This window comes from Thalassophryne amazonica, chromosome 5, assembly GCF_902500255.1.
Source record: "Thalassophryne amazonica chromosome 5, fThaAma1.1, whole genome shotgun sequence".
NCBI classification, from domain to species: Eukaryota; Metazoa; Chordata; class Actinopteri; order Batrachoidiformes; family Batrachoididae; genus Thalassophryne; species Thalassophryne amazonica.
In genome coordinates, this window is record NC_047107.1 from 86,073,340 (window position 1) to 86,097,105 (window position 23,766).

The 23,766-nt window shown below is 39.7% G+C and overlaps 1 protein-coding gene across 2 annotated transcripts in view; it reads right to left on the minus strand.

The window, feature by feature from the left end:
- Positions 1–23,766, minus strand: part of LOC117510885 (mitogen-activated protein kinase 1) — a 67,060-nt gene that overhangs the window by 29,249 nt on the left and 14,045 nt on the right. The window contains exons 1-2 of one of the 2 annotated variants that reach the window (XM_034170781.1): positions 3,588–3,593; positions 1,257–1,262 (exon numbers count right to left, since the gene is read on the minus strand). The exons of the other annotated variant lie outside the window; for it this stretch is intronic. Of the exons in view, the coding sequence (XP_034026672.1) occupies positions 1,257–1,262; positions 3,588–3,589 (8 nt within the window). The 5' untranslated portion in view covers positions 3,590–3,593. Of the gene's footprint in view, positions 1–1,256; positions 1,263–3,587; positions 3,594–23,766 lie in introns of those variants that run through there. 2 annotated transcript variants of the gene reach the window in all.

Below are 23,766 nucleotides of genomic sequence, written 5' to 3' on the forward strand. Positions count from 1 at the left end.
GTGAAGCATGGCATCAACGCATGCAGCCAGACTTGACTGGATTAAAAAAAAAGACTGACTTTTTAAAAACTCTAGTATAATATGTATTATATTTTCAAATGTCACATTATCATACAAACACCAACCAGACAGTGGAAAACACCATCTAAACAGTAGTGCATACAGTAGTGTTCAGAATAATAGTAGTGCTATGTGACTAAAAAGATTAATCCAGGTTTTGAGTGTATTTCTTATTGTTACATGGAAACAAGGTACCAGTAGATTCTCACAAATCCAATAAGACCAAGCATTCATGATATGCACACTCTTAAGGATATGAAATTGGGCTATTAGTAAAAAAAAAAAAAAAAAAAAAAAAAAAAAAAAAAAAAGTAGAAAAGGGGGTGTTCACAATAATAGTTGTTTGGCATTCAGTCAGTGAGTTCGTCAATTTTGTGGAACAAACAGGTGTGAATCAGGTGTCCCCTATTTAAGGATGAAGCCAGCACCTGTTGAACATGCTTTTCTCTTTGAAAGCCTGAGGAAAATGGGACGTTCAAGCCATTGTTCAGAAGAACAGCGTAGTTTGATTAAAAAGTTGATTGGAGAGTGGGAAACTTATACGCAGGTGCAAAAAATTATAGGTTGTTCATCTACAATAATAACCAGAATGGCAAAGGCTCACCCACTGATCAGCTCCAGGATGATCAAAGACAGTCTGGAGTTACCTGTAAGTGCTGTGACAGTTAGAAGATGCCTGTGTGAAGCTAATTTATTTGCAAGAATCCCCCGCAAATTCCCTCTGTTAAATAAAAGACGGGCAGAAGAGGTTACAATTTGCCAAAGAACACATCAACTGGCCTAAAGAGAAATGGAGGAATAGTTTGTGGACTGATGAGAGTAAATTTGTTCTTTTTGGGTCCAAGGGCCACAGACAGTTTGTGAGACGACCCCCAAACTCTGAATTCAAGCCACAGTTCACAGTGAAGACAGTGAAGCATGGTGGTTCAAGCATCATGATATGGGCATGTTTCTCCTACTGTGGTGTTGGGCCTATATATCGCATACCAGGGGCCTGTACTACGAAGCAGGGTTATTGGCTTATCAGGGTAACTTCAGGAGTAAGTTGATGATGTGTGGAGTAACTTCCCGGTTAACCCGTACTACGAAAGGTGGATAGGTTTTGATCGAGGTATGCTCCCATGGTAATTTATGCTGTGTGCCAAACCTGCTCCGAGCAGGTTATGTTCTCGGTTAGCTTGAGGTTTTCGCTTAACCACTCCCTTTATAAGTACCGTCCATCCACCTTCAATCACTCCGAAGACAATGCCGGCCTACCTGGATGATCCGTTTGATATTGGGGCACAAATTGTGAGGGGCTCTCTTCGTAGGGCGAGGGTTTTTAAGACCGCCAGAATCCGCTGACATACCCGGACGATATTCTCTATGAAAGATATAGATTCTCAGCCGAGGGAATTCGTTATCTTTGTCAGCTGATCGGGCCAGACGTCTGTAACATCACCCATCATACACTGTAAAAAAAGACTGTTGTTTTTACAGGAAAACACTGGCAGCTGTGGTTACCAGGGAATTCCTGTAAAAAATACAGCAGTTAAATGTACAAAAAAGAGAGCTCTTGTTTGTAGATTTAACAGTTCTTTTAATGTGAATCAGCCGTGGTTCATTCACTGTAAATCCATATACATATTATGTCTGTAATGTTATCTACTGTGCTGCTGTATGTTTTACAGGAATTCCCTGGTAACCACAGCTGCCAGCATTTTCCTGTATAAAAAAAAAAATCATTTTTTACAGTGTAGCAATGCCCCGACGATCGAGCAGATAATGTGCCTTGTGCCTATTTTGCCAGTGGACAATTTATGTATTCCATCGGTGATGCTGAAAATCTGAGCAAGAATACTGTATGTCGTATGATTCGCAAGGTAGTACTTGCTCTATCTAAACTGATGGATGCATTTGTCGTTTTCCCTGCCCATTTATCCACAATGCAAATCAAAGAAGGGTTTTATGCAATCGCGGGTAATTATTAATATCAAAATAGGTCTAATGCATGTCCATTAATTAGGCGAAATGGGGCTTATCAAGCTATGAATATAAACCTACCGTTCTGAAGGATGTTTTTATATTTCATCTTCACCTGCTGCCGGGTGCGTTTGGCACTGCTATTGCATCTGAAATATTGACAGGATTAGGAATAGCAATCATACAGTCAAGGTAGCCTATTTAGGAAACATTAAATTAACCTAACATCTATTAGTAGGCCTATGCTCACCTCTGAATCGTGTTGCATCTGGGCGTAATTAATGAAAGAACGTAATTTTTTTTTTTAACACATATTAGACATTCCACAGGTTAATCATATGTAACAGATTCGGGGAACAATTGAACTGTACGTACGCATTTACCCGATCAGCAATACGTTGCTGACAAGCTTGTCTTGCTTTATTGGCAGACGATGTGTTCGATTTCCCCCTTAACATTAATTTAAATTCCTCGTAGCTCCGCATAATAATCGTGCATTCTTCTTCGGTAAAGTAAGGTGACCGCGCCTTCATCATCAGTGTGCTGCAACCTGCACCTTTTATGTGAACGCACACAAACTCCAATTAGGTTAACACAGGTTCAACAAATCAACATCTTATTCAGCGTCATAGTACCGATTAACACCACTTGAGGAAACCAGGTTTTGTCAACCCCGGTTTAAGAGGTTGACCCTGGGTTACATCTGAGTAAGTTAACCCTGCTTCGTAGTACAGGCCCCAGGTATCATGGATCAGTTTGGATATGTCAAAATACTTGAAGGGGTCATGTTGCCTTAAGCCCAGGTTACACATAGTTTGTTTTGTCGGCGAGCAGTACGCAGACCGAAGTTCGCGGTAGTTCCGGCTGTTTTCGCGGAGGAAAGGGGCGGAGCATTTCACCGGCGTTTTGAGCGCCATACTAGCCGCAAATACGCGGATAAAACGCCGCTAAATCCGCCGAATACAGCGCGTTTTGACGCCGTAGCATCCAGCACACGTCAGGCAACGGGGGTTAATACCCAGTTCTATCCTTTACAATCGCAGGTTAAGACGCGCGTGAGAATGGCGGTGTTCTGCTGCCGCCGATAATGCCCTGTGTACCGCTGGATTTATCCAGGCAAATCCTGCGTTACTCCAGGAACCTTTGCATATAGGCACTGCCCCCAGAGTATAATAGGCTGAAGCAGCTGTCACTACAGTGGGAGGGAGCTCATCCTCAGCCTTTTCTTTTCCTCTCCTTTTCCCCTCCTCAACGTGTTGCTCGTTTCCACCACAGGGCTACCCTCTGCTTCTGAACCAGACCTCTTGGTAAGTCCTTGCCGCTGCCAATTTTCTTTCAGGAGGCATACTGGAGCTTTTCTGCAAAAATATCTGGAGCTGGCCGGGAGTGAGAGGCCTGCTAGCGTTTTTTATACTGACCGCCGCCTATCGGCCATTTGGAATGCCATTAACCGGGAGGTGGCGTTTAGAACGGCGTACTGTCCGCTAGCGCCGCCATTTTGTCTTCCTCTGTCGCCTGTTAAAACGCCTTTGAGGATGCCAATGTGGGCTCTATCGCCGTTTTACATGCCGTTGGTTAGGGATACAACACCGGCCGCCAATTACGGCAGTGTAAACTGCGGCATTACAGGAAGGGGCAGGATGAAACGGCGATTAAAAAGTATCAAAAGCTGTTGTTCGCGTTGTCTCCGTCGTCACGCGAATTCTCCGGGAGCGCTCCCGGAATTATTCGACATGTTGAATAATTTTTTCGACGATTCCCGGTAAAGCTGGAACTAAGCCACATTGTTAAGCCATGTTGTTAAAGAATCTTGGAGTGGAATAACAATTGAAAGGTGCCACAAGTTGGTTAACTCCATGCCTCGCAGATGTGAAGAAATCATGAAAAACTGTGGTTATACAACTAAATACTAGTTTAGTGATTCACAGGATTGCTAAAAAAAAGCAGTTTGAACATAATAGTTGAGTTTGTAGCGTCAACAGCAGATGCTACTATTATTGTGAACACCCCCTTTTCTACTTTCTTTTACTAATAGCCCAATTTCATAGCCTTAACAGTGTGCATATCATGAATGCTTGGTCTTGTTGGATTTGTGAGAATCTACTGAATCTACTGGTACCTTGTTTCCATGTAACAATAAGAAATATACTCAAAACCTGGATTAATCTTTTTAGTCACATAGCACTGCTATTATTCTGAACACTACTCTACTTTGAACCATTTAACTGACATCTGAGGTGTCATTTTGCAGAGAATCTGCTGAACTGCCTTTCCCGTTCACTTCACGTCTGTGCTGTTGTTGACAGCATGCTCACAGCCCAAGGAGCAGAACAGAAGTGGGGAGTGGGGGGCTGTTTCCAAGGAGACAGAAATACAAGATTTTACACAGCAGCGGCTGTGTTATGCAATAGTGCTGTTACCATGACAATGTTCAAGGTGTTGGGTTGAGGAAGAAGGGGAAATCTCACAGTGCCTATGGGCAATGAGTACCAAAATATGAGCGAGTGTAAACCCAGATGTGTGTGTCCATGTAGAAATTAGATGTCATCAAGTCCAATGCTTTCCAAAGACATTAGGTCTGAACATGCTATACAAACTTGAAGGTCATCCTGGAGGGATGGGCTTTAAAAGCGGAGCTAACAAACCACACAGTGTGCAGCGGGTTTGTTGTGTAAGTCTGATACTGCAGGATTAGAGTGTGTCCATTATGTCACTTACACTCCGCCTGCAACGACAGCCAACCTTTTTGTTCATCCAGTCTGATGAGAAGGATCTAGATTTGTGCATCAGGTATACTGCATCAAATTCGCTTGCTATTTAGCTTCATATCATGCATTTGTTTAGATTTTTGCCATATGTATGATGGTTGGACCTGCACATATCTTAAGACCACATCATCAAGACATTCGTTAGCATTTCAAAATAACCATTAACAACAATAATTACTCAAGAAGCCAGGACTGACTTAATTGAAGAGCCCCCCCCACCACCAAATTCTACTCATCAATACATTGTTCACATTTGCTTCGCCACATACTTTCATTTTCCATGTTCAAATGTCTGAGACAACCACTAATAGCATCCAAACTTTCATGCTTAACTACAAAATAAAATCATAATCATGTATTGTTTAGACTGGTGTATTTACAGCTTACCTCACACTTTTTATTTTGTCCCAATATCAAATTTAACATTACAGTCTGTATTTTCTTGATTTAATGCTGGTAAAATGTATAATTTCTCTCTTTGAGTCATCATGGAACATCTCCAGTCTCTGAACGTCAGGAACCATCACCTACATGTAAGGGGTGACCGGAATGACATAAAATTAATAAGACTATTTTTCTACTTTTTGGACAGCGACAATATCATGGCACTGCTGGTTTTGCACTGCAACAACTTTAATAATTATCTTATTTGAGAAACAGTTTAACCTAGACTATTTTAATTTTAAAATCTGTTGCTTCAAAGTTAATCAAGAAATAGCCACACTGTTTTTAGCCTGAGTCAAAAGCCTCTAGTGATGACTCTGAATTGGCTACAGTGTAGTTAATGGCAGTGTTTCAGCAATAGCCCAACCTACCACAGATAGCTGCTGACTCCATTTGGAGGCCATGACCCACACTATAATATACTTATAGGTTTCAATATAAGTGCTGTACTTAGTTATAGCTATCATAATATGTTGTATATAACACATAAAATAGATCCTTGTCATTTGATACTTTATTCAATTATAAACAAGAGAAAGAGCACATATTTTGGTGTGTGTCGCTGGTCCTTTGAGGTCAAGATGTTCCCAGTAGTCCAACGCAAACTTTAAATAAAGTTAGTTTAAATAAAATTGGTATAGACTAAACATTCTCTCAAGACTGTATTATTGTTACCAGCAGGACACACAACTCATACCCAATGTGAGTTATCCGTAACAGTGAAATTCATCGTTTCTTTCAATCTCTTCTAGGACCCTCTGCCGTATATCCATCTTTTGGTTCAGCATAGTTTTTCCACTTCTCACTCTTTCACAGTTAGGTCCATTAGTTAACAATCTACACATACCATTTCCATTTTACCCAGATCATTTCACAAACCAACTGAATCATTCACAATTACTTTAGTAAAAACCAGATAAAGCAGTGTGCTTATCAAGATTATTATGAATCATCTACATTGGAAATTTGTACAAATTGTAATCATGGTAGCCTGAAATTTATTTATTTTTTGTGGTCGATGGGTGACTGACAGGCTCGTCCGTCCAGGGCAGTTCCAACTGACCCCAATTGCAGGCAAGGCACACTAAGGCCCGCTGATGACACCAGGTATGGATCATTAATTAAACACGTATAAAAAGCTCCCCAATGTATTTAACCTCAGATTATTAAAAGGACTTCCCCCAACCCAAAACACACTATTCTAAAAATCATAAGGAGAGAAAACTTTTAAAAAGTGGTCTGCAAATTGAAAATTGCTACATCACACCAGGCCTATGCAAAATTCAGAATTTTACTTTTATTAATGCATCCTGTTTGCTACGCCAGTTGAAAATCAAGTGAAATTCAAGTAATTTTCAGTTCAATTCTGAATTTGGTACAGCCCGGCATCCGACACACAAAATCAGAACTGATGAGAAAAACAAAAAAAGTAACAATTTGCAAAAGATGTGCCACTTTTACAAAGTTCATAGTTTGCTTTTGCATTCCTGAGCGCCTTGTGATCAGAGTATTCAGTGGGTACTAGGGATGTCCCGATCCGATCACGTGATCGGAAATCGGGCCCGATCACGTGGTTTCAGACTTAATCGAAATCGGACGTTGCATCCCAATCAGGAATCCGATATAGATTTTACAATCATTATTTTGATCAGTGCAATTTCAAGCTCATTACTGCAGATTAATGGGCCTTTCACGTGTCGGAAGCGTCAGAGGCGTCAGGAATTGGTCTAAATAGCATTATTTTCAATGAGACATGTTGCTTTTTAGAGGCGTCAGAAGCGTCGCGTCAAAAGCCGAACTAAAGCGACGCTTCTGACGGGAGCGCGCATTGCCGCTTGTTGGCAGGCTGATGTGGTCAAAGTTCAACCCAATCTTTTTTTTATTATTTTATTTTATTTTTTTTTTTTTTTTTGGACAAAAGAAAAACACAAGTTCAACCCAATCCAACTTTTGACGCTCTGAGCTGTGATGTAGCTTTGCGTAGTCCAATAGGAACGACACATCGGGCCAAAGCGCGGAAGACTAGTGGCAGAAACCACTGATCAGTACAAAACAGATCGGTGCAGAAACCACTGATCATTTATAGAGCAGTTTCCTGAAGAAAAATCCTTGGAAATGTTTTTTGTTGTTTGTTACCTCAGAATTTCTGATTACTGTTTAAAAAAAAGTTTAGAACACTTGCAATTAAAATAGCTAAATCAATATTTGGTTCTTTAGAAACCCTTCATCTGTAAATTAAAACCACCTGTTATTTCAGATTAGATAATTTCTTGTTTAAACATAAGGAACCCTGGACATTTATTTTTAGACAAATAAAATAACATGGAAACTTGTACATTTTATTAAAGTCTGGTAGATTATTACTTGATTGTTCAAGCTACCTCAAGGAGAAGTGCACTCTTTAAGTGATAAATAATAAAATAAGGTGATTAAAATGAAAATATATATTTAGCATTTGTTCATTGTTCATTCAGTTTTTTAAAGTATCGGATAGGGACTCTGTATCGGCAGAACTCAAAATCAGATGACTGAATCGGTTCTGGGCCAAACATAACCTGATCAGGACATCACTAGTGGGTACCACTGGATCTGAAAATAAAACAATTATAAAATTATACAGGAAAACACTGCGTATTCATCCAGATTCAAACAAACAGTGTTGAGTATCATTTGTGTGTGTGCGTTAAAGTGATACTTTTAAAATGGTGCCAGTGCCTAAACTGATGCTTTTTAAAAATAAGCTGACACCACTAAATAATAGCTTCTATTTTTATTTTTATTTATTTTTATTTGGGGAAGGAGATAGTCTAGTGGTTAAGCATTGGGCTTGAGACCAGAGCATCCTCGGTTTAAATCCCAGCCTGACTGGAAAGTCACTACGGGCCCTTGGGCAAAGTCCTTAATCCCCTAGTTGCTCCCGGTGTGTAGTGAGTATCTTATATAGCAGCACCCTCACATCAGGGTGAATGGGAGGCATTACTGTAAAGCATTTGAGCATCTGATGCAGATGGAAAAGCGCTATATAAACGCAGCCCATTTGCCATTCATTACTAAAGCAAATCTGAATGTGAAACTGAATATTTTAACCCCTTAAACATACAGAAATACATAGCAAATTTACACAGATTTAAGCAAATAAAATCTAACCCAATTTCAATAATCTTACCCTATATAACCGTTTTGCAATAAATACTGTGTTAAAAAAGAAGGAAGAAATGTGTGAGAAGTGAGCTGACAAGTCAGCATTTATAATGAGCCCTTTGTGTCTTTTAGCCAAGACTTTGAACCAGTTCGTGGATGGAAAACCAGAAACTTTTGCTTTTCTAGGAACGAAAACAAAACCAGAAACCAAATATTTTTTGTCCCAGAACAAAATCATTTATTTAAAATAATGGTGATTGACTAATAGTTATTTTTTTCCTTCTTGAAAACATTTCCACTTACAATGACCAGGTGAAGACGTCAGACTCCATTAATGCTCCACACCCAACAGATGGTGGCGGTAATGCACAGAAGATGAAGATGAACAACAACAACAGGTGAGGTTCACTTACACCTGTTTATTTTGGATGTTGTTGGCGGGACAAAGTCATTCAGTGTTTCATGCTGAGAAAGGCACCCTGAGAAGACAAACATCGAGCGATGTCTGCATTTATTCTGGACATTAAGGTTTTTTTGTCTTGGTGGATAAAATAGGATTTATCTTTATCACAAGCAGAATGCTGAAGATACAACCCAAATTCCAATGAAGATGGGACGCTGTGTGAAATGTAAATAAAACCAGAATACAATGATTTGCAAATCCTCTTTAACCTATATTCAATTGAATACACCACAAAGACAAGATATTTAATGTTCAAACTGATCAACTTTGTTTTTGTGCAAATATTTGCTCATTTTGAAATGGATGCCTGCAACACATTTCAAAGAAGTTGGGACAAAAGACTGGGAAAGCTGATGAATGCTCAAAGAACACCTGTTTGGAACACAGGTTAACAGGTTAATTGGAAACAACTGCATGAAAAAAAAAATAGTCCAACAGTTTAAGGACAATGGTTTCTCAACATTGAATTTAGGGATTCCATCATCTACAGTCCATAATATAATCAGAAGATTCAGAGAATCTGGAGAACTTTCTACACGTAAGCAGTAAGGCCGAAAACCAACACTGAATGTCCATGCCCTTCGATCCCTCAGGCGGCACTGCATTAAAAGCTGACATCATTGTGTAAAGAATCTTACCGCGTGGGCTCAGGAACACTTCAGAAAACCATTGTCAGTTAACACAGTTCGTCACTACGTCTACAAGTGCAAGTTAAAACTCCACCATGCAAAGCAAAAGCCATACATCAACAACATTCAGAAACGCCACTGCCTTCTCTGGGCTCAAGCTCATTTGAAATGGACAGACGCAAAGTGGAAAAGTGTGCTGTGGTCTGATGAGTCCACATTTCAAATTGTTTTGGAAATCATGGAAGTCATGCCCTCCGGACAAAAGAGGAAAAAGACCATCCAGATTGTTATCAGTGCAAAGGTCAAAAGCAAGCATCTGTGATGGTATGTGGTATGTGTGTTAGTGCCCATGGCACGGGCAACTTATACATCTGTGATGGCACCATCAATGCTGAAAGGTACATCCAGGATTTGGAGCAACACATGCTGCCATCCAAGCAACATCTTTTTCAGGGACGCCCCTGCTTATTTCAGCAAGACAATGCCAAGCCACATTCTGCACATGTTACAACAGTGTGGCTTCATAATAAAAGAGTGCAGGTACTAGACTGGCCCGCTTGAAGTCCAGACCTGTCGCCCATTGAAAATGTGTGGCGCATTATGAAGCGCAAAATACGACAACGAGACTCCGGACTGTTGAATAATTGAAGTCGTACATCAAGCAAGAACAGGAAAGAATTCCACCTACAAAACTTCATCAATTAGTGTCCTCAGTTCCCAAACGCTTATTCAGTGTTGTTAGAATGAAAGGTGATGTAACACAGTGGTAAACATACCACTGTCCCAGCTTTTTTGAAACGTGTTGCAGGCATTCATTTCAAAATGAGCAAATATTTGCACAAAAACAAAGTTTATCAGTTTGAATATTAAATATCTCGTCTTTGTGGTGTATTCAATTGAATATAGGTTGAAGAGGATTTGTAAATCATTGTATTATGTTTTTATTTACATTTTACACAACATCCCAACTTCATTGGAACTGGGGTTGTACGTCAGATGGCTTTATACTGGTGGGAGTGTATTTCAACTTTTAAAATAACTTATTTTTTCTTGTTGACGAAACAAAGCACCGGGGTTCTCTGGTTCAGGCTGAGAAACACACCTGGAGCAGAAAAACATTGAGGGATTTCTTTTAAAAACACTGTATTTCTTCAATAATTTCCAGGATAAGGACTTAAGGTATTTCCCAGACATAATCTTCCAAAGCACACGTTATCAGATTGTGAATGATGAATCTGACTGAAACAACGTAACAGGCCAGATTAAGACTTCATATTTAGTCGATGTGTGAATGATTGTGCGAGGACTGAAACTTTTCTGCTGAACACAACACTGTGTCTTTTAAAAATACAAGAAACACACTGCTTCACTTTCAATACACAATACATCTATTTCAGGTGATCAGTGAGGACCCGTTGTCTCTTAGAAGGCTTTATGAGAAGAAATTCTACCTTCTGCTGCCTGCTACAGTACACTCGATTGTCTTCTCCATTTTTCACGAGAGCGTTACAAAGTCACATAGAGGTCTGGAATATACGGTGTTTTCAGTGTCCCACAGCTGACATGGAACATTGTTAACTGGTTCAGGAACATTTTTCTTTTTTTGTTGTTCAAATTGGTTCGGGAACCTCAGTCTTGGGGTGGAACCCAAAACTGGAAACATTAAAATACAGTTTCTGTTCATAACAAACCAGTTGGGGAAGAAAAAAAAATTATGGTTCAAAGCCCTGCTTTTCGTTTTTATTGATGCTATATCAAATGATTTTAATTTGATACTGTATTTTAACAGGATGACTTTTTGTTATAAACCTGATCAATAAGCTTTGTACTACGTTATTTGAAGGGGCTCTGACATAATTACGCAGAAAGTATGAATTTTAGTCCAAGGTATTCAGTAATCCATAAAAACACTTCAATCTTAACCAGAGCAAACTCCCAGTTAGCTCCCCTGTGGATCCACCCCTGAACACAGCTCACACGCAGGATGAAACATTCTACACACAGTGCAGTTCCAGAGACTATTTTATTAAGTTTCACCATTGACTGAAACATGATCAAAAGGGTGGAAAACTTTTTTCTTCTTTTTTTCCTCTTGCCTTTTGTCTTTTTTTTTTAAAAGCAAGCAACAGCTTTTAGCAAGGTTGGCAAAGAGCTACCAAATTCAAAATGGGTGCATAGAACAATGACGATGTGGCATTATAAAGGTCTTTGCAATGACACTGGCCTCGCACTTAACTGAAAATATTTTCATCGTGAATTCATTTAGACTCAGACATATTATTTAACTCTGCATGCTGAAAGTAAGAAGATCCAGAATGGACCAGCATTATTTCACTTCATACGCATCTTCATATGCTGTACTTTCATTGTCCCATATTTAACTGAAAACTACCAACCAGTTTAAAAGCTGAACTTACAAGACTTATGCACAGACGAACAATATAATGCCTATATATTCCCCCAAAGCATTTGATTGTGTGTGTATAAATAATTACATGTGTTTCAATGAGAGAATACAAATCTCGCAAACAGCACTGCTTTAGAACATGCAGCACGTTTTCTACAACCCTTCAAGAAAAAACAACCACAGTCAACAACAACTTGTTCTGAAAACCACACATCATTTGTAATTATGCTGGGTATGTGTACACAGAGCCATTAGTTGCACATGCATTTATGCGGTTTCTGTCATACAGCTGGAGGGAAAAGAGAAAAAAAATAAATAAGCAAACTATGATAAATGAGCAAGAGAAAGGTTCTCCCTTTTACAGAATCCATTTAATGTGTGATAATGCTATTCATGTGCCAATATTAATAATAATGATGATAATAATAAGACTACCATGTGGACAAGCAGCTCTTTTGCTAGCGTAAAGAGATTAAAAAAAAAAAAAAAATTACCAAACGTTATCTAAATCATACCTGCACAAACCATCACTATTAGCAGCAGTCCAAAACCTGTTCCATAAAGGGCAATGAAAATGCAGCTTTTCCCCCATTCCTATTGATCACACCAGCAGGTGATTTTCACTGATGCACTCCTCTCCTCAAAGACATCTGAAATCAGCTGGTGGAGTTGCAACAAAAGCCTGCATTCTCTTTATGGAATGACAGAGCACACATCAAACTCCACGCCAATAAAACATGCAACTTTGCTATATGTTAGTTTTATTCTCAACAACTACAACATTTTTGATATACTGTAACTGAAAGCCTGAAGTTTTTGTTTTTTATTCTGCAAATTCACTACATGTGCAAGTCACAGTGCACAAACACTCAGCGCACTGAGAAAATGCTTTATCTGCCAAATCCTGAAGACGACAGAGAGAGAGAGACAGAGAGACAGAGACACACACACAAAACTTCCAGTGCAACTGAAGAGCTCACATGAATCTTTTGTGCTTTTTGAACCACAAGTATTCATGCTTTTCTTTGCGGGGACAATCACACAAATTACATCTCCTGAACTGCACAACAGGATCTGAGAAAGTCAAGACTCGTTCTCTCCCTCCCACCTGCTCCTATTGGCTTTGGAGTGTTGGTACTGATGTCAGAGGCAGAGGTTGCCATGGAGATGGATGCCACAGTGGCATTTCAAGAGGACGTCTCGCAGCAAAATGCGGCAGAGCATCACCAATGGCACAGAACCAGACAGGTCAATGAGTCAAGATCAAAGCTAAGCTAGAGGGAGTCAGACAGGAACTGTCATTTGGAAATGAAGTTGAACACCATAGATAATAAATAATTATTTGTTTGGGGGGGGGGGGGGTGATAAAAGCTCAACAGGATTGATAAAGTGAAATATAAATGTATGACTTTTAGAGGTGGGTGGTATAAACACTTTATGAAGTACACAGACATGAATTTGCTCCACAGTAGGGATTTTGGATTTATTGTGCTACCCACTAGAGGAGACTGTCATCATTCAAGCGAACGGGGGAAATCATCTGTAAAATATGACAGCAGCTCATACTGCTTTTAGACTCACCTCCAGTCTGTGAGACATCCACCATGGGAGAAAATTTAACTAACTGCTCAAAATCCACTCCACTCCACTCCACTCCTCTTTACGTGAGAACAACTACGTGAGAACGAAAGGGACAAACAGGTGGTAGAGAGAGCTACAGTGTGAATGGAGAAAGCAACAGTCTTCAGCAAAAACAAAGCAGTGAAAGAAACATCATTTTGATAGTTTCAGAGCGATTATGTCAGAAAGCACATATAAAAATGTCTACAATGTAACAAGGGTCTATCTCAGACCTGGGCCACATGCGGCCCTTTGCATGTCTCTGCCCAGCCCTCATGAGGTCTGTGATTATTATTACATTTATTACAAATGTCAAGCTTGTGTGTTGCAAGTCATTAGAGAGGTTTATTTAGGTATATTTAAATATTTACATATTATTACAATAATAAAAATTACCTATAAAAGCTATTAAATAGGTAATTTTTGTAAAATTTGTAACGGGAGACAGCCGAGTTATCGATGGTGTGGCCCTCGGACGTAATTCAGGTTCCCTATGTGGCCCCTTGTAAAAATTAATTGCCCACCCCTGGTCTATCTTGTCTTTCTGAGCCCACTCAGATGTGTTGAAGCAGTGCTGACCAATATGATGCTTGCTCCCTATATTTGGCCCACCTTCCCTTTATTTTAGCTCACCATTGCCATTGACAAGCTCTTTGAAAATGAATAAATTACTGTGAACCATATTAAATAGTGTTTTTTTATTTCTCATTTTTATTTTCTATAAATTAGAATAGATTTGATTTTATTAATAAAGCTATATGTACAGTATGTAACTTACACAAGATCAGCATTTATTTTTCTCATAGTTCCAAAATAAATAAAAATCTGAAAAACACCCAACTCTCAACGATGAAAACTGAAGGAAAAAAAAATAAAAAATCTGTGCGCAAGCTCACTAAACACTCCCCTGCTTTGCTATACTGTGTGCAAGAACTATATATCACTGGTAATAAATGTTTTGTAACAAAATGCCCAAATTAAGCTAGTCATCCATTGTAAATTAGAGCCCAAGAGGTATTTTGTACTTGTAGTACAATGTACTAACAACTTCACATCAGATTAGAATATTTTCCTTCACGCATATCTTCACACACTGTAATACCACTGCATGAAATTCAACTGAAATCCATTAATCAATTGTGGAGATGTGCTTACTTACATAGTCACTATCACATGTTAAATGAAATAAAGTGCAACACAGCATCCAAGCAACTGCACTGCTGTTCCACCGGCAGCTAATATTTTGACTTTGCTTGACATCACTACCAGAGGTCTGACTCATTTGCAGCCCCATGAGGGCAGATGATAGTGATGCAGAAAACAAGTCATCGTGTTGTGTAGGCCTGGGTGTATCGAAAACCGGTTCTTTTCAAGAATCATTAAGAAATGATTCGGTCCACCGACATCAATAGCCTTTTTGCTTAATTTCTTTATCAGTCCTTCAGAGCAACCATTGTTTTTGAGGGTGTTTATCGGGGAATGATTTCTCTAGGCTATGGAGTTACATTTGTCTCATTAATATCTGAAAGGAAATGCTGTTAATAAAAACTACAGATTTTGTTTATTTCTATTTATGTCCAGAGATCCAGAATCCACTGACCACGTACAGCTTTTATTTATTTATAAATATGTCCAGAGATCAAGGATCAAGTGACCAATTTCATATTTATTTACTTTAAGGCTCAATAAAATGTTGTAGACATAGAAAACCTGTAAAGCCTACTTTTAGTACACAGTAAATTCTCAAGAGGCACTGATAAGGGCATCGGATTTATATCAATAAAATCTTTTCAATACCCATCCCTAGAAATAGAGCTTTTGTAAATGTAGTTCCCCATGATCTCACTGATAGTTTGGGTGGGAAGAAGAGGCACACTATATCACAGCATCTTCTGAATAAACTAAAATGTGTGATACAGTATTTTGTCAGTGAAACAGAGTGCACACAATGATGTTTGTGTTTAAAGGGTTAGTGCACAAACATCCTTTAGGCACTGAAAAGCCCCAACATGCAACAGTTTCACTGCCAAAAAGAGGCTATTAAAAACAGAAACAAGCCTATTCACACTACACACCTTTATGCACAGCAGAGTATGACTACATTTTATGATAGTTTTATCTGAAGGCTCAGCATTTCAGTCCTTAAAATCTCAGAATAATGTAATTAAAGCCCACATATGTCCCATAGCATGAAGTTACCTCCTCAAATTGCTTGTTTTGATTAAACAGCCCAAATTGTCGGAACACAATGAACACAATTTATTTCCACCAACTGACTTTCACTTTCCAGACCTTGACATAAACTGATTTGCCCCACTGGCCCACAGGGCCAGTAGAATTTAGAAGTTAGCGGCCCACAGTGTAGGAGCACTGGTCCATGGTTTTGCACGTGAGAGGAAAGCCCTCCGAAGGTGAGCCCCCAACAACAGACGCCAAAGGCGGACGTTACAAGCACCCTTTTCAATGCAACCTTTGAGTTAATGCTTGCTTATTAGCACCGTACACAAAGTCAAAAACATTTCATTTTCAGAAGTTTTTTTTATTATTTATATGGTGATGGGGGGGGGGGGTGTCTGCATGAAGATTTAGCAGATGAGACCTTGGTCATTCAAACACCATCATTGTAATGTGTAATGTTCATATTACTGGAATTCAATATTATAGTTGTACATGAGCATCTATAATACAGTTCTTAATCATTTGGCTGGCAATCCAAGTAAATCAAGTGCAGCAGCCACTGACAACCTTCACCATCTTCTTTATGGACACACCCAAACATGAAGAACCCTTGCATGAAGAAACTGCTGTAATCGTTCCCATTTCTACAGACAGACTTGACCGTACCTCGCTGCCATGATCCTGGGAATGTGCACTGTTTATATGCATTGACCTTTGAACTTACCCAGCAGCCACTGCGGCGCTGAAAGCTCGAAACTGGCTTATGTGCGCGAGATTCTGCGGGAGCATGGAGCATGGTGCGAGACCAAAACAAACTCGGTGAAGCTTGATGACACGGGGATGTGAAGAAATTCGTCTTTGCTGCAGCAAAATATGGTAAAATAAATAGAATGTTGCGTATTTTTGTAGTGGCCCAACCGGGCCATCATTTGATAAATTGTACTGGCCCGTAGTGACCCGAAAGTTGGCCAAATCGGCGCCGGGCCAGCGGGCAAATGGCTATGCCGAGCCCTGCTTTCTATTCACAGCTAAGTGAAAATGATAGACTGTTTCCTACAGTAAGCAATGGTATTGCACTTATATTATTACTATATTATTCAATGCAAGTTCCTTCATTTATTTATTTGTCTACACAACATGCCGAGCTTGTACTTTTTACAACTTTGCAGCTTCAATAAAAAGTACATCTCACAGTCCATAAACACATTTTTAAAATGCATAATAGCAGCAATGAACACGATGTTTAAATCATAAAGAAACAGCAAGAATATATTTGTACTTACAAACAAATCTGACAAAGCATTTTACAACATTCATTAAATTAACAATAAAAAAAGACTAAATGAAATGAAGCAAAACTGAGAAATGAACTCAGGTTGACAAATTGGTAGCCCAACTCCTCCTTCACTGCACTACCTGCTGACTAGATATGAAGCTTGGTGTAGCATACATATGGCACTTATCTGGGCCCCAAGACCAAAGAGACTCCCATGTTTCACCTGGTTGCAGCAGATAGATTGTTACTTTCATCATTTGGACTTTGAGAAAAAAGAAAAAAAAACCTCTGACCTTTTGTAACTACCTATTTCTGACATTTTATAGACTAAACAACTAACTGATTAATCCAGAAATCTGATTGGTAATGAAAATAAGTGTTACACAGCTGCATCCCTTTAAAATACACTGCATTCACATTTATTAGGCAAGCGAGTATACTTATTTAAAAGGGACAACGTAAAGTTCAAACATAAATGTTGCATTGTATCAGATTATACCAACAAGCTACTTCACGTCTGTCCCTGGCAAAAAACACAGTACAAAGTAAATCACAGTAGACAAAATGCATAAATAACTCAGACGAATGCATGCACACACATAAAAAAGATCAATGAAACTACAAAATTGATTATCAAAATCAGTCACTACAAAAATGAGCAGCTTATAAGAAACTCCTTACATTAGTACGGATGGTTCTGCAGCACCTGACTTTAACATACAGGGTGTTACACCGTTTTGTGGATTTTAGAGAACAAGATGATCGCCAGCAGGGGTGGTGGTCAAGTGGTTAGTGTGCTTTGTTTCAGTGCAGAAGGTTCCCGGTTCAAACCCCACCTCTATCATGTGGAGTTGCGTTAGAAAGGCATCCGGCATAAAACTTGTGCCAAATCAGGGCAACCCCGAGTGAAACAAAGGAGCAGCCGAAGGGGCTTACTTCTGGAGGAGGAGGAGCCAAGCCATAGCAAGAAAACCATACAGACATTAAAATTTTGCCTCAGCCAAATGCAATTAAATTATGCATAGCACTGAGCAAATGTTGCATGACCATAAAACAGTTCCCAGATAAAATATAGACCTAATCCCAAAACACAAAATTCCAGCAACTTCTACAAAACATTTACCACTGTAGATGTGGTGTATTGGCCTTCGCAGAGGTTAGCGCTCTCCGTGAGCCATTGTAGTTATCACTGAGTTTGTTTTTTGATTTACATATGTTGATTTGGGTCGGGACTTATACCAGTTGAATAAACGAGCTGGTGCAGCTGAGTGTCAAAATGCCCTGAGCAAGACATGATGGCAAAAACTGTTCAAGTATGAGTCACACCAACCCACATCTCAACTCCACATGAACTTTTGAAAAAGACATTGAAAAAGGGGAAAGACTTTGCTCACGTGGACATAATCATATTCTGGGACCCTGTTGTATCTTATCAAAAGACAGATAAAAAGACAGTCACATTAATTTTCTCTGCAAACTGGACTTTCCATTTGTGTCTACAAAGCCTGAATTTGTGAATGGATGTGGATTATTTTTAGCACAACATGCATTCACAGCCCTTTATTCAACCAATGTTTTTCATGTTTCAAGGATGAGACGGGATCAAGATAACGAAAGATAGAAATGTGCTAATTCACAACAAAACATTTCTGTCATCATGCAAATAGAAAACATCTCAGCATCAGGCTTTAGTGGAAATTTGTCAGTTTTACTTATGAGGATACTTTTCAAGGCTACTGTCACGTATTTGTAATAATATCAACAACAAAAAACAGACCACCGCACTCGTAGAGCACAAACCTCCGCCAACACTAGTTTCCAATCCTACAAATTTTTACCTTGGAAAAAAAATGTTCAAGTTCAAAGTCCTGCTAGAAGTGGCCTTTCATAAGTTACATTAGATGTGATCAAATGTCAGGTGTATGTATTTAGTTCACGCACTTGAATCAAAGTTTTTTTGTGATGTCAGTTTTTTTTTCTCAATTTTTTTCAGTTTCTGAATTCTTTTTCAGAAAATTTATCTTTGCTATGCACAATCTGTCACTGCTTTTTGGCACTTGGTTTCCGACTGATAAATGGAAGACAGACAAACAAGCATAAAATTGGAACCTCTATCCAATTTTGGTGGTGTAGGTAAATCAAAACAGAAAAATGACAGTGATTGGGCAACCATCAATTGAGATATAATGCAAAATGTATACCAAATGGGCTTTCAATATTAAATTCAAATGTCCACAAAATCCAGATCAGATTGGGATCAAACTTTGACAGGCGATAGTGAGTGCCAGTATGCACCTCACTTTCAAATATGAGATTGATTGGGGCATGTTTGATTAAGGTATAATATAAAACATACATTAAATGGGTTTTCGATGTTAACTTTTAATGGCCACAAAATCTGTAATCTCAACCAGATCTGGATCACACTTTGTCAGTCAATAAAGGATACCATCCTACATAATGCTCTCAAATATGAAAGACATTTGATCTTTTTTGACAGTTATGAATTTTTGAAGGTTTGTTCAATGTTAAATATATGGATTTTTGACCTTTGACATATGACCTTGAAAAGTGAAATAATTTGTGCCTATCAGGATATGAACAGTAAAAAGTTCATAACGATATATAAGAAACTGTGGGCTCCAGGCTGTTCACAAACAAACGGGCGAAAACATAACTTCTTCCAACTTCGTTGGCAGAGATAATTATTCATCCACAATTTGGGCAGGCCAATTTTGTGGCTGTATGACACACAGTAAACTGGATGTTCCATTGTTTTTAAAGAGAGCTTGATGGGGGGGTTGGGGGGGTGAGAGTGATCCACTGCTCTCTATGAGTGAATCGAATTTGAATCATTAAAAATAAAAATAGCAATTCTAACATGAATCAATTTTTCCCCCCCAACACCCGTACTGAACTTATTTTCTTGAAACTTGGTAGCAGGGTGGGAAAGAAACCATTAATTTTGGGAGAGTATCCAGTTAAGGTGGCTGATCTCGAAATTCCACCACACTCACTTGAAGGAAGTTACTAAAATCAAGGTAATGACAGCAATGCTGTTGGACTTAAAAAGCAGTATGCATTGTTTTGTATGGGCATAATATTAGTTGTGGTGGATCTCAGTGGTGATTTGGTTGGTTTGTGACAAAGACCCGGCAACCACACAACGATACATACTGGTGCATCAAACCAGAGTATCATAACTAAGGAAGAGTAACACAATGTGGACTGACAAAAGTATGTTTTGAGTCAAAAGTAAATTTTCAGTCAAACAGACAAACATTAAGAAAATTAGAGAATGACTCTTGTAGAATGATATCAGGATGAAGCAAAGACAGGGAAGAAGTAAGGCAAGATGATGATGAGGGAGGTAAGATAACATTCTTCCAAATGTGCAAGAAAAGTTTGATGACTTGAGTCAACTTTTGTTATTTGCACACAGGGTATGACCTTTTACAGAATAAAACATACTGAGAATTAACATTAATTTATGTTGAAATATAAATATCTTCATAAATTCATCAATATAGCATTTTTATCTTGACAGAAGTGATGACCTAAGAAGGGGAGCTGGTATAGAACAATTCATACACACAGCAGGCTTGCCATCTATTAACACCGTTGAACAGAAGGAAAGAAGGAAAGAATATGCAACTGTTTTATCAAGCTATTACAATGTAAACATGACAAATAATTACCTTTTTAGATGGTTGCAAAGGCTTTTTCCACCTCGTTCAGCATGCACATGCAATTAAAGATGCTACCGGAGAGGTCCTCTGTGATTCCGGAAGCGATTAGAACCATTTTCAATAGCCAACTCGCAGAGAAAATGATTAATCCGCTACAAAATAATTATTCTATAAACGCAGGGTCCAGCGCACAGAGCGTAGCAGCCAGTGCAACAAAGCACGGCGTCCAGCTGGGAACACAGCAGGTGGGATCATCACGACGATGTGCGTGCAAGTGCATGGATCAAAGTTGTGCAAGTGTCAGGGCACCAGTAGTATGGCTGAAGGGACTGTGGCACTTGCTGGGTGCATGCACTCTACTGAGTGTACTCTTAAATGTGAGAGGGATTGAAACAACCAAAGTACCCGTTATGCCTGGTTCACACGGCAAGATAATTAGGCCGATATTGGACCTGATCTTCCGCTTCCAACAATCGTGAGGACGCTCCAGCAATTGTGATGACACTAAAGATAGTAAAGTAAGTCCATTCGGCTGCTCCCTTGTTTGCACTTGGGGTCGCCACAGCAGATCCAAGGTGGATCTGCATGTTGAATTGGCACAGGTTTTATGCCGGATGCCCTTCCTGACGCAACTCCACATTACATGGAGAAATGTGGCAGCCTTCTGAACCGAAACCAAGCGCATTAACCACTTGGCCACCACCCCTGCATGACACTAAAGATAATCTTATCAAATATTCCTGCCATGTGTGGTGTGTTAAGAGCACTCTGATCTGCTCGGAAGGACGTTATCAGCGCTCCGATTGCAAATCGGGGACATTCAACATGTTGGATTGTCTTGGACCGATATCGCAGCAAGTGTTGTGTCCTCCGACCACAAACGAGCATGCAGCCTGCTGAATGTGACGTGTAGCCAATCAGAAAGCGAGGTGACAGACGCACGGAGCGGAAAATAAAATCAAAACAGCTGTTATTGCTTAGCAGAAAGTCCGGTGGTCGCGCTGTCGCCACTCCTTTAAAGAACGCCTTTTCTTTTTGTGTTGTTTTTTTTCCCTCTGTTGTAAATAGTCCACAAAGTATCTCTGTTTGTTTACTCTGAAGTCACGTTTAATCTTGAGAGATTTTGCGAGATTTTCTATCTGACCTGGGAATGTTCGTGTGTGAAATCTGTTCGTGTGTGGTGTTGTTGTCCTTATTGTGTGGCCACACACCACACAATGGATGACCAAATCTGTTACATCTGTGATTTATTTTTTTTTTTAATCTCCACATGTGTGGTCTCAGGTTTTGGAAACCTACAGATAATTTTAAAATCCTGCCATGTGAACCAGGCTTTAGTGAAACACTTGCTAATATGGTCACAGCATTTTACCATAATGCACTTCCACCACAACACGACAGTTGTTTAGGTTTTCCTTTATATGGCATTTAAGAACACTTCAGTTTCAAACAAAATAACATCTGACTAATACACACTGCACTACTTTCTCTGGGGCTGTTGCACATCAAAGCAACATGACCAACTGACTGTAAACCACAAGCCTCTCGAAAAAGATGCATGACAAGAACAGAGAGGCAAAGGCTGTCACATCGCCTACGCTGACTGTTAGTGACGGGAAAACAAGCACACAAAAAAATAATTAAAGATCGCCACCACACTAAAGGGCAAGGATATTATGTAAACATGAATGAGGACAAATGAACACTTGAATTTGAATAAAAATAAATAATTCAATTATATGCACCAAATCACAACATAAGTCAACCCAAGGCACTTCACAAGAGGAAAGTCTAATCATACTCTTAAAGTGGACTAACGCCATTTTACGAGGGCTGTCAATAAAGTAACGGTCCTTTTTATTTTTTTCAAAAACTATATGGATTTCATTCATATGTTTTTACGTCAGACATGCTTGAACCCTCGTGCGCATGCGTGAGTTTTTCCATGCCTGTCGGTGACGTCATTCGCCTGTGAGCACTCCTTGTGGGAGGAGTCGTCCAGCCCCTCGTCGGAATTCCTTTGTCTGAGAAGTTGTTGAGAGACTGGCGCGTTGTTTGATCAAAATTTTTTCTAAACCTGTGAGACACATCGAAGTGGACACGGTTCGAAAAATTAGGCTGGTTTTCAGTGAAAATTTTAACGGCTGATGAGAGATTTTGAGGCGATTCTGTCGCTTTAAGGACTTCCCACGGTGCGAGACGTCGCTCAGCGCTCTCAGCCGCCGTCATCAGCCTGTTCAAGCTGAAAACCTCCACATTTCAGGCTCTATTGATCCAGGACGTCGTGAGAGAACAGAGAAGTTTCAGAAGAAGTCGGTTTCAGCATTTTATCCGGATATTCCACTGTTAAAGGAGATTTTTTTAATGAAAGACGTGCGGACGGGTCCGCGCGCTCCGCCACAGGAAAAACACCTCTGTTGAAAGCCTTAAGGACAAGTTGGAACATGTCCTGCTGTTAAACAATTTCTCATATACTCACTCCACTGAAAGCCATCAAAAGCCGCCTGGATTTTACAAATGGTTATCAACACGGAGGTGTTTTTCCTGTGCCGCCGCACCGCGTCGGCTGCGTCCCGACGCGCGGACCCGTCCGCACGTCTTTCATTAAAAAAATCTCCTTTAACAGTGGAATATCCAGATAAAATGCTGAAACCGACTTCTTCTGAAACTTCTCTGTTCTCTCACGACGTCCTGGATCAATAGAGCCTGAAATGTGGACGTTTTCAGCTTGAACAGGCTGACGACGGCGGCTGAGAGCGCAGCGCGACGTCTCGCACCGTGGGAAGTCCTTAAAGCGACAGAATCACCTCAAAATCTCTCAGCCGTTAAAATTTTCACTGAAAACCAGCTTAATTTTTCGAACCGTGTCCACTTCGATGTGTTTCACAGGTTTAGAAAAAAATTTGATCAAACAACGCGCCAGTCTCTCAGCAACTTCTCAGACAAAGGAATTCCGACGAGGGGCTGGACGACTCCTCCCACAAGGAGTGCTCACAGGCGAATGACGTCACCGACAGGCGTGGAAAAACTCACGCATGCGCACGAGGGTTCAAGCATGTCTGACGTAAAAACATATGAATGAAATCCATATAGTTTTTGAAAAAAATAAAAAGGACCGTTGCTTTATTG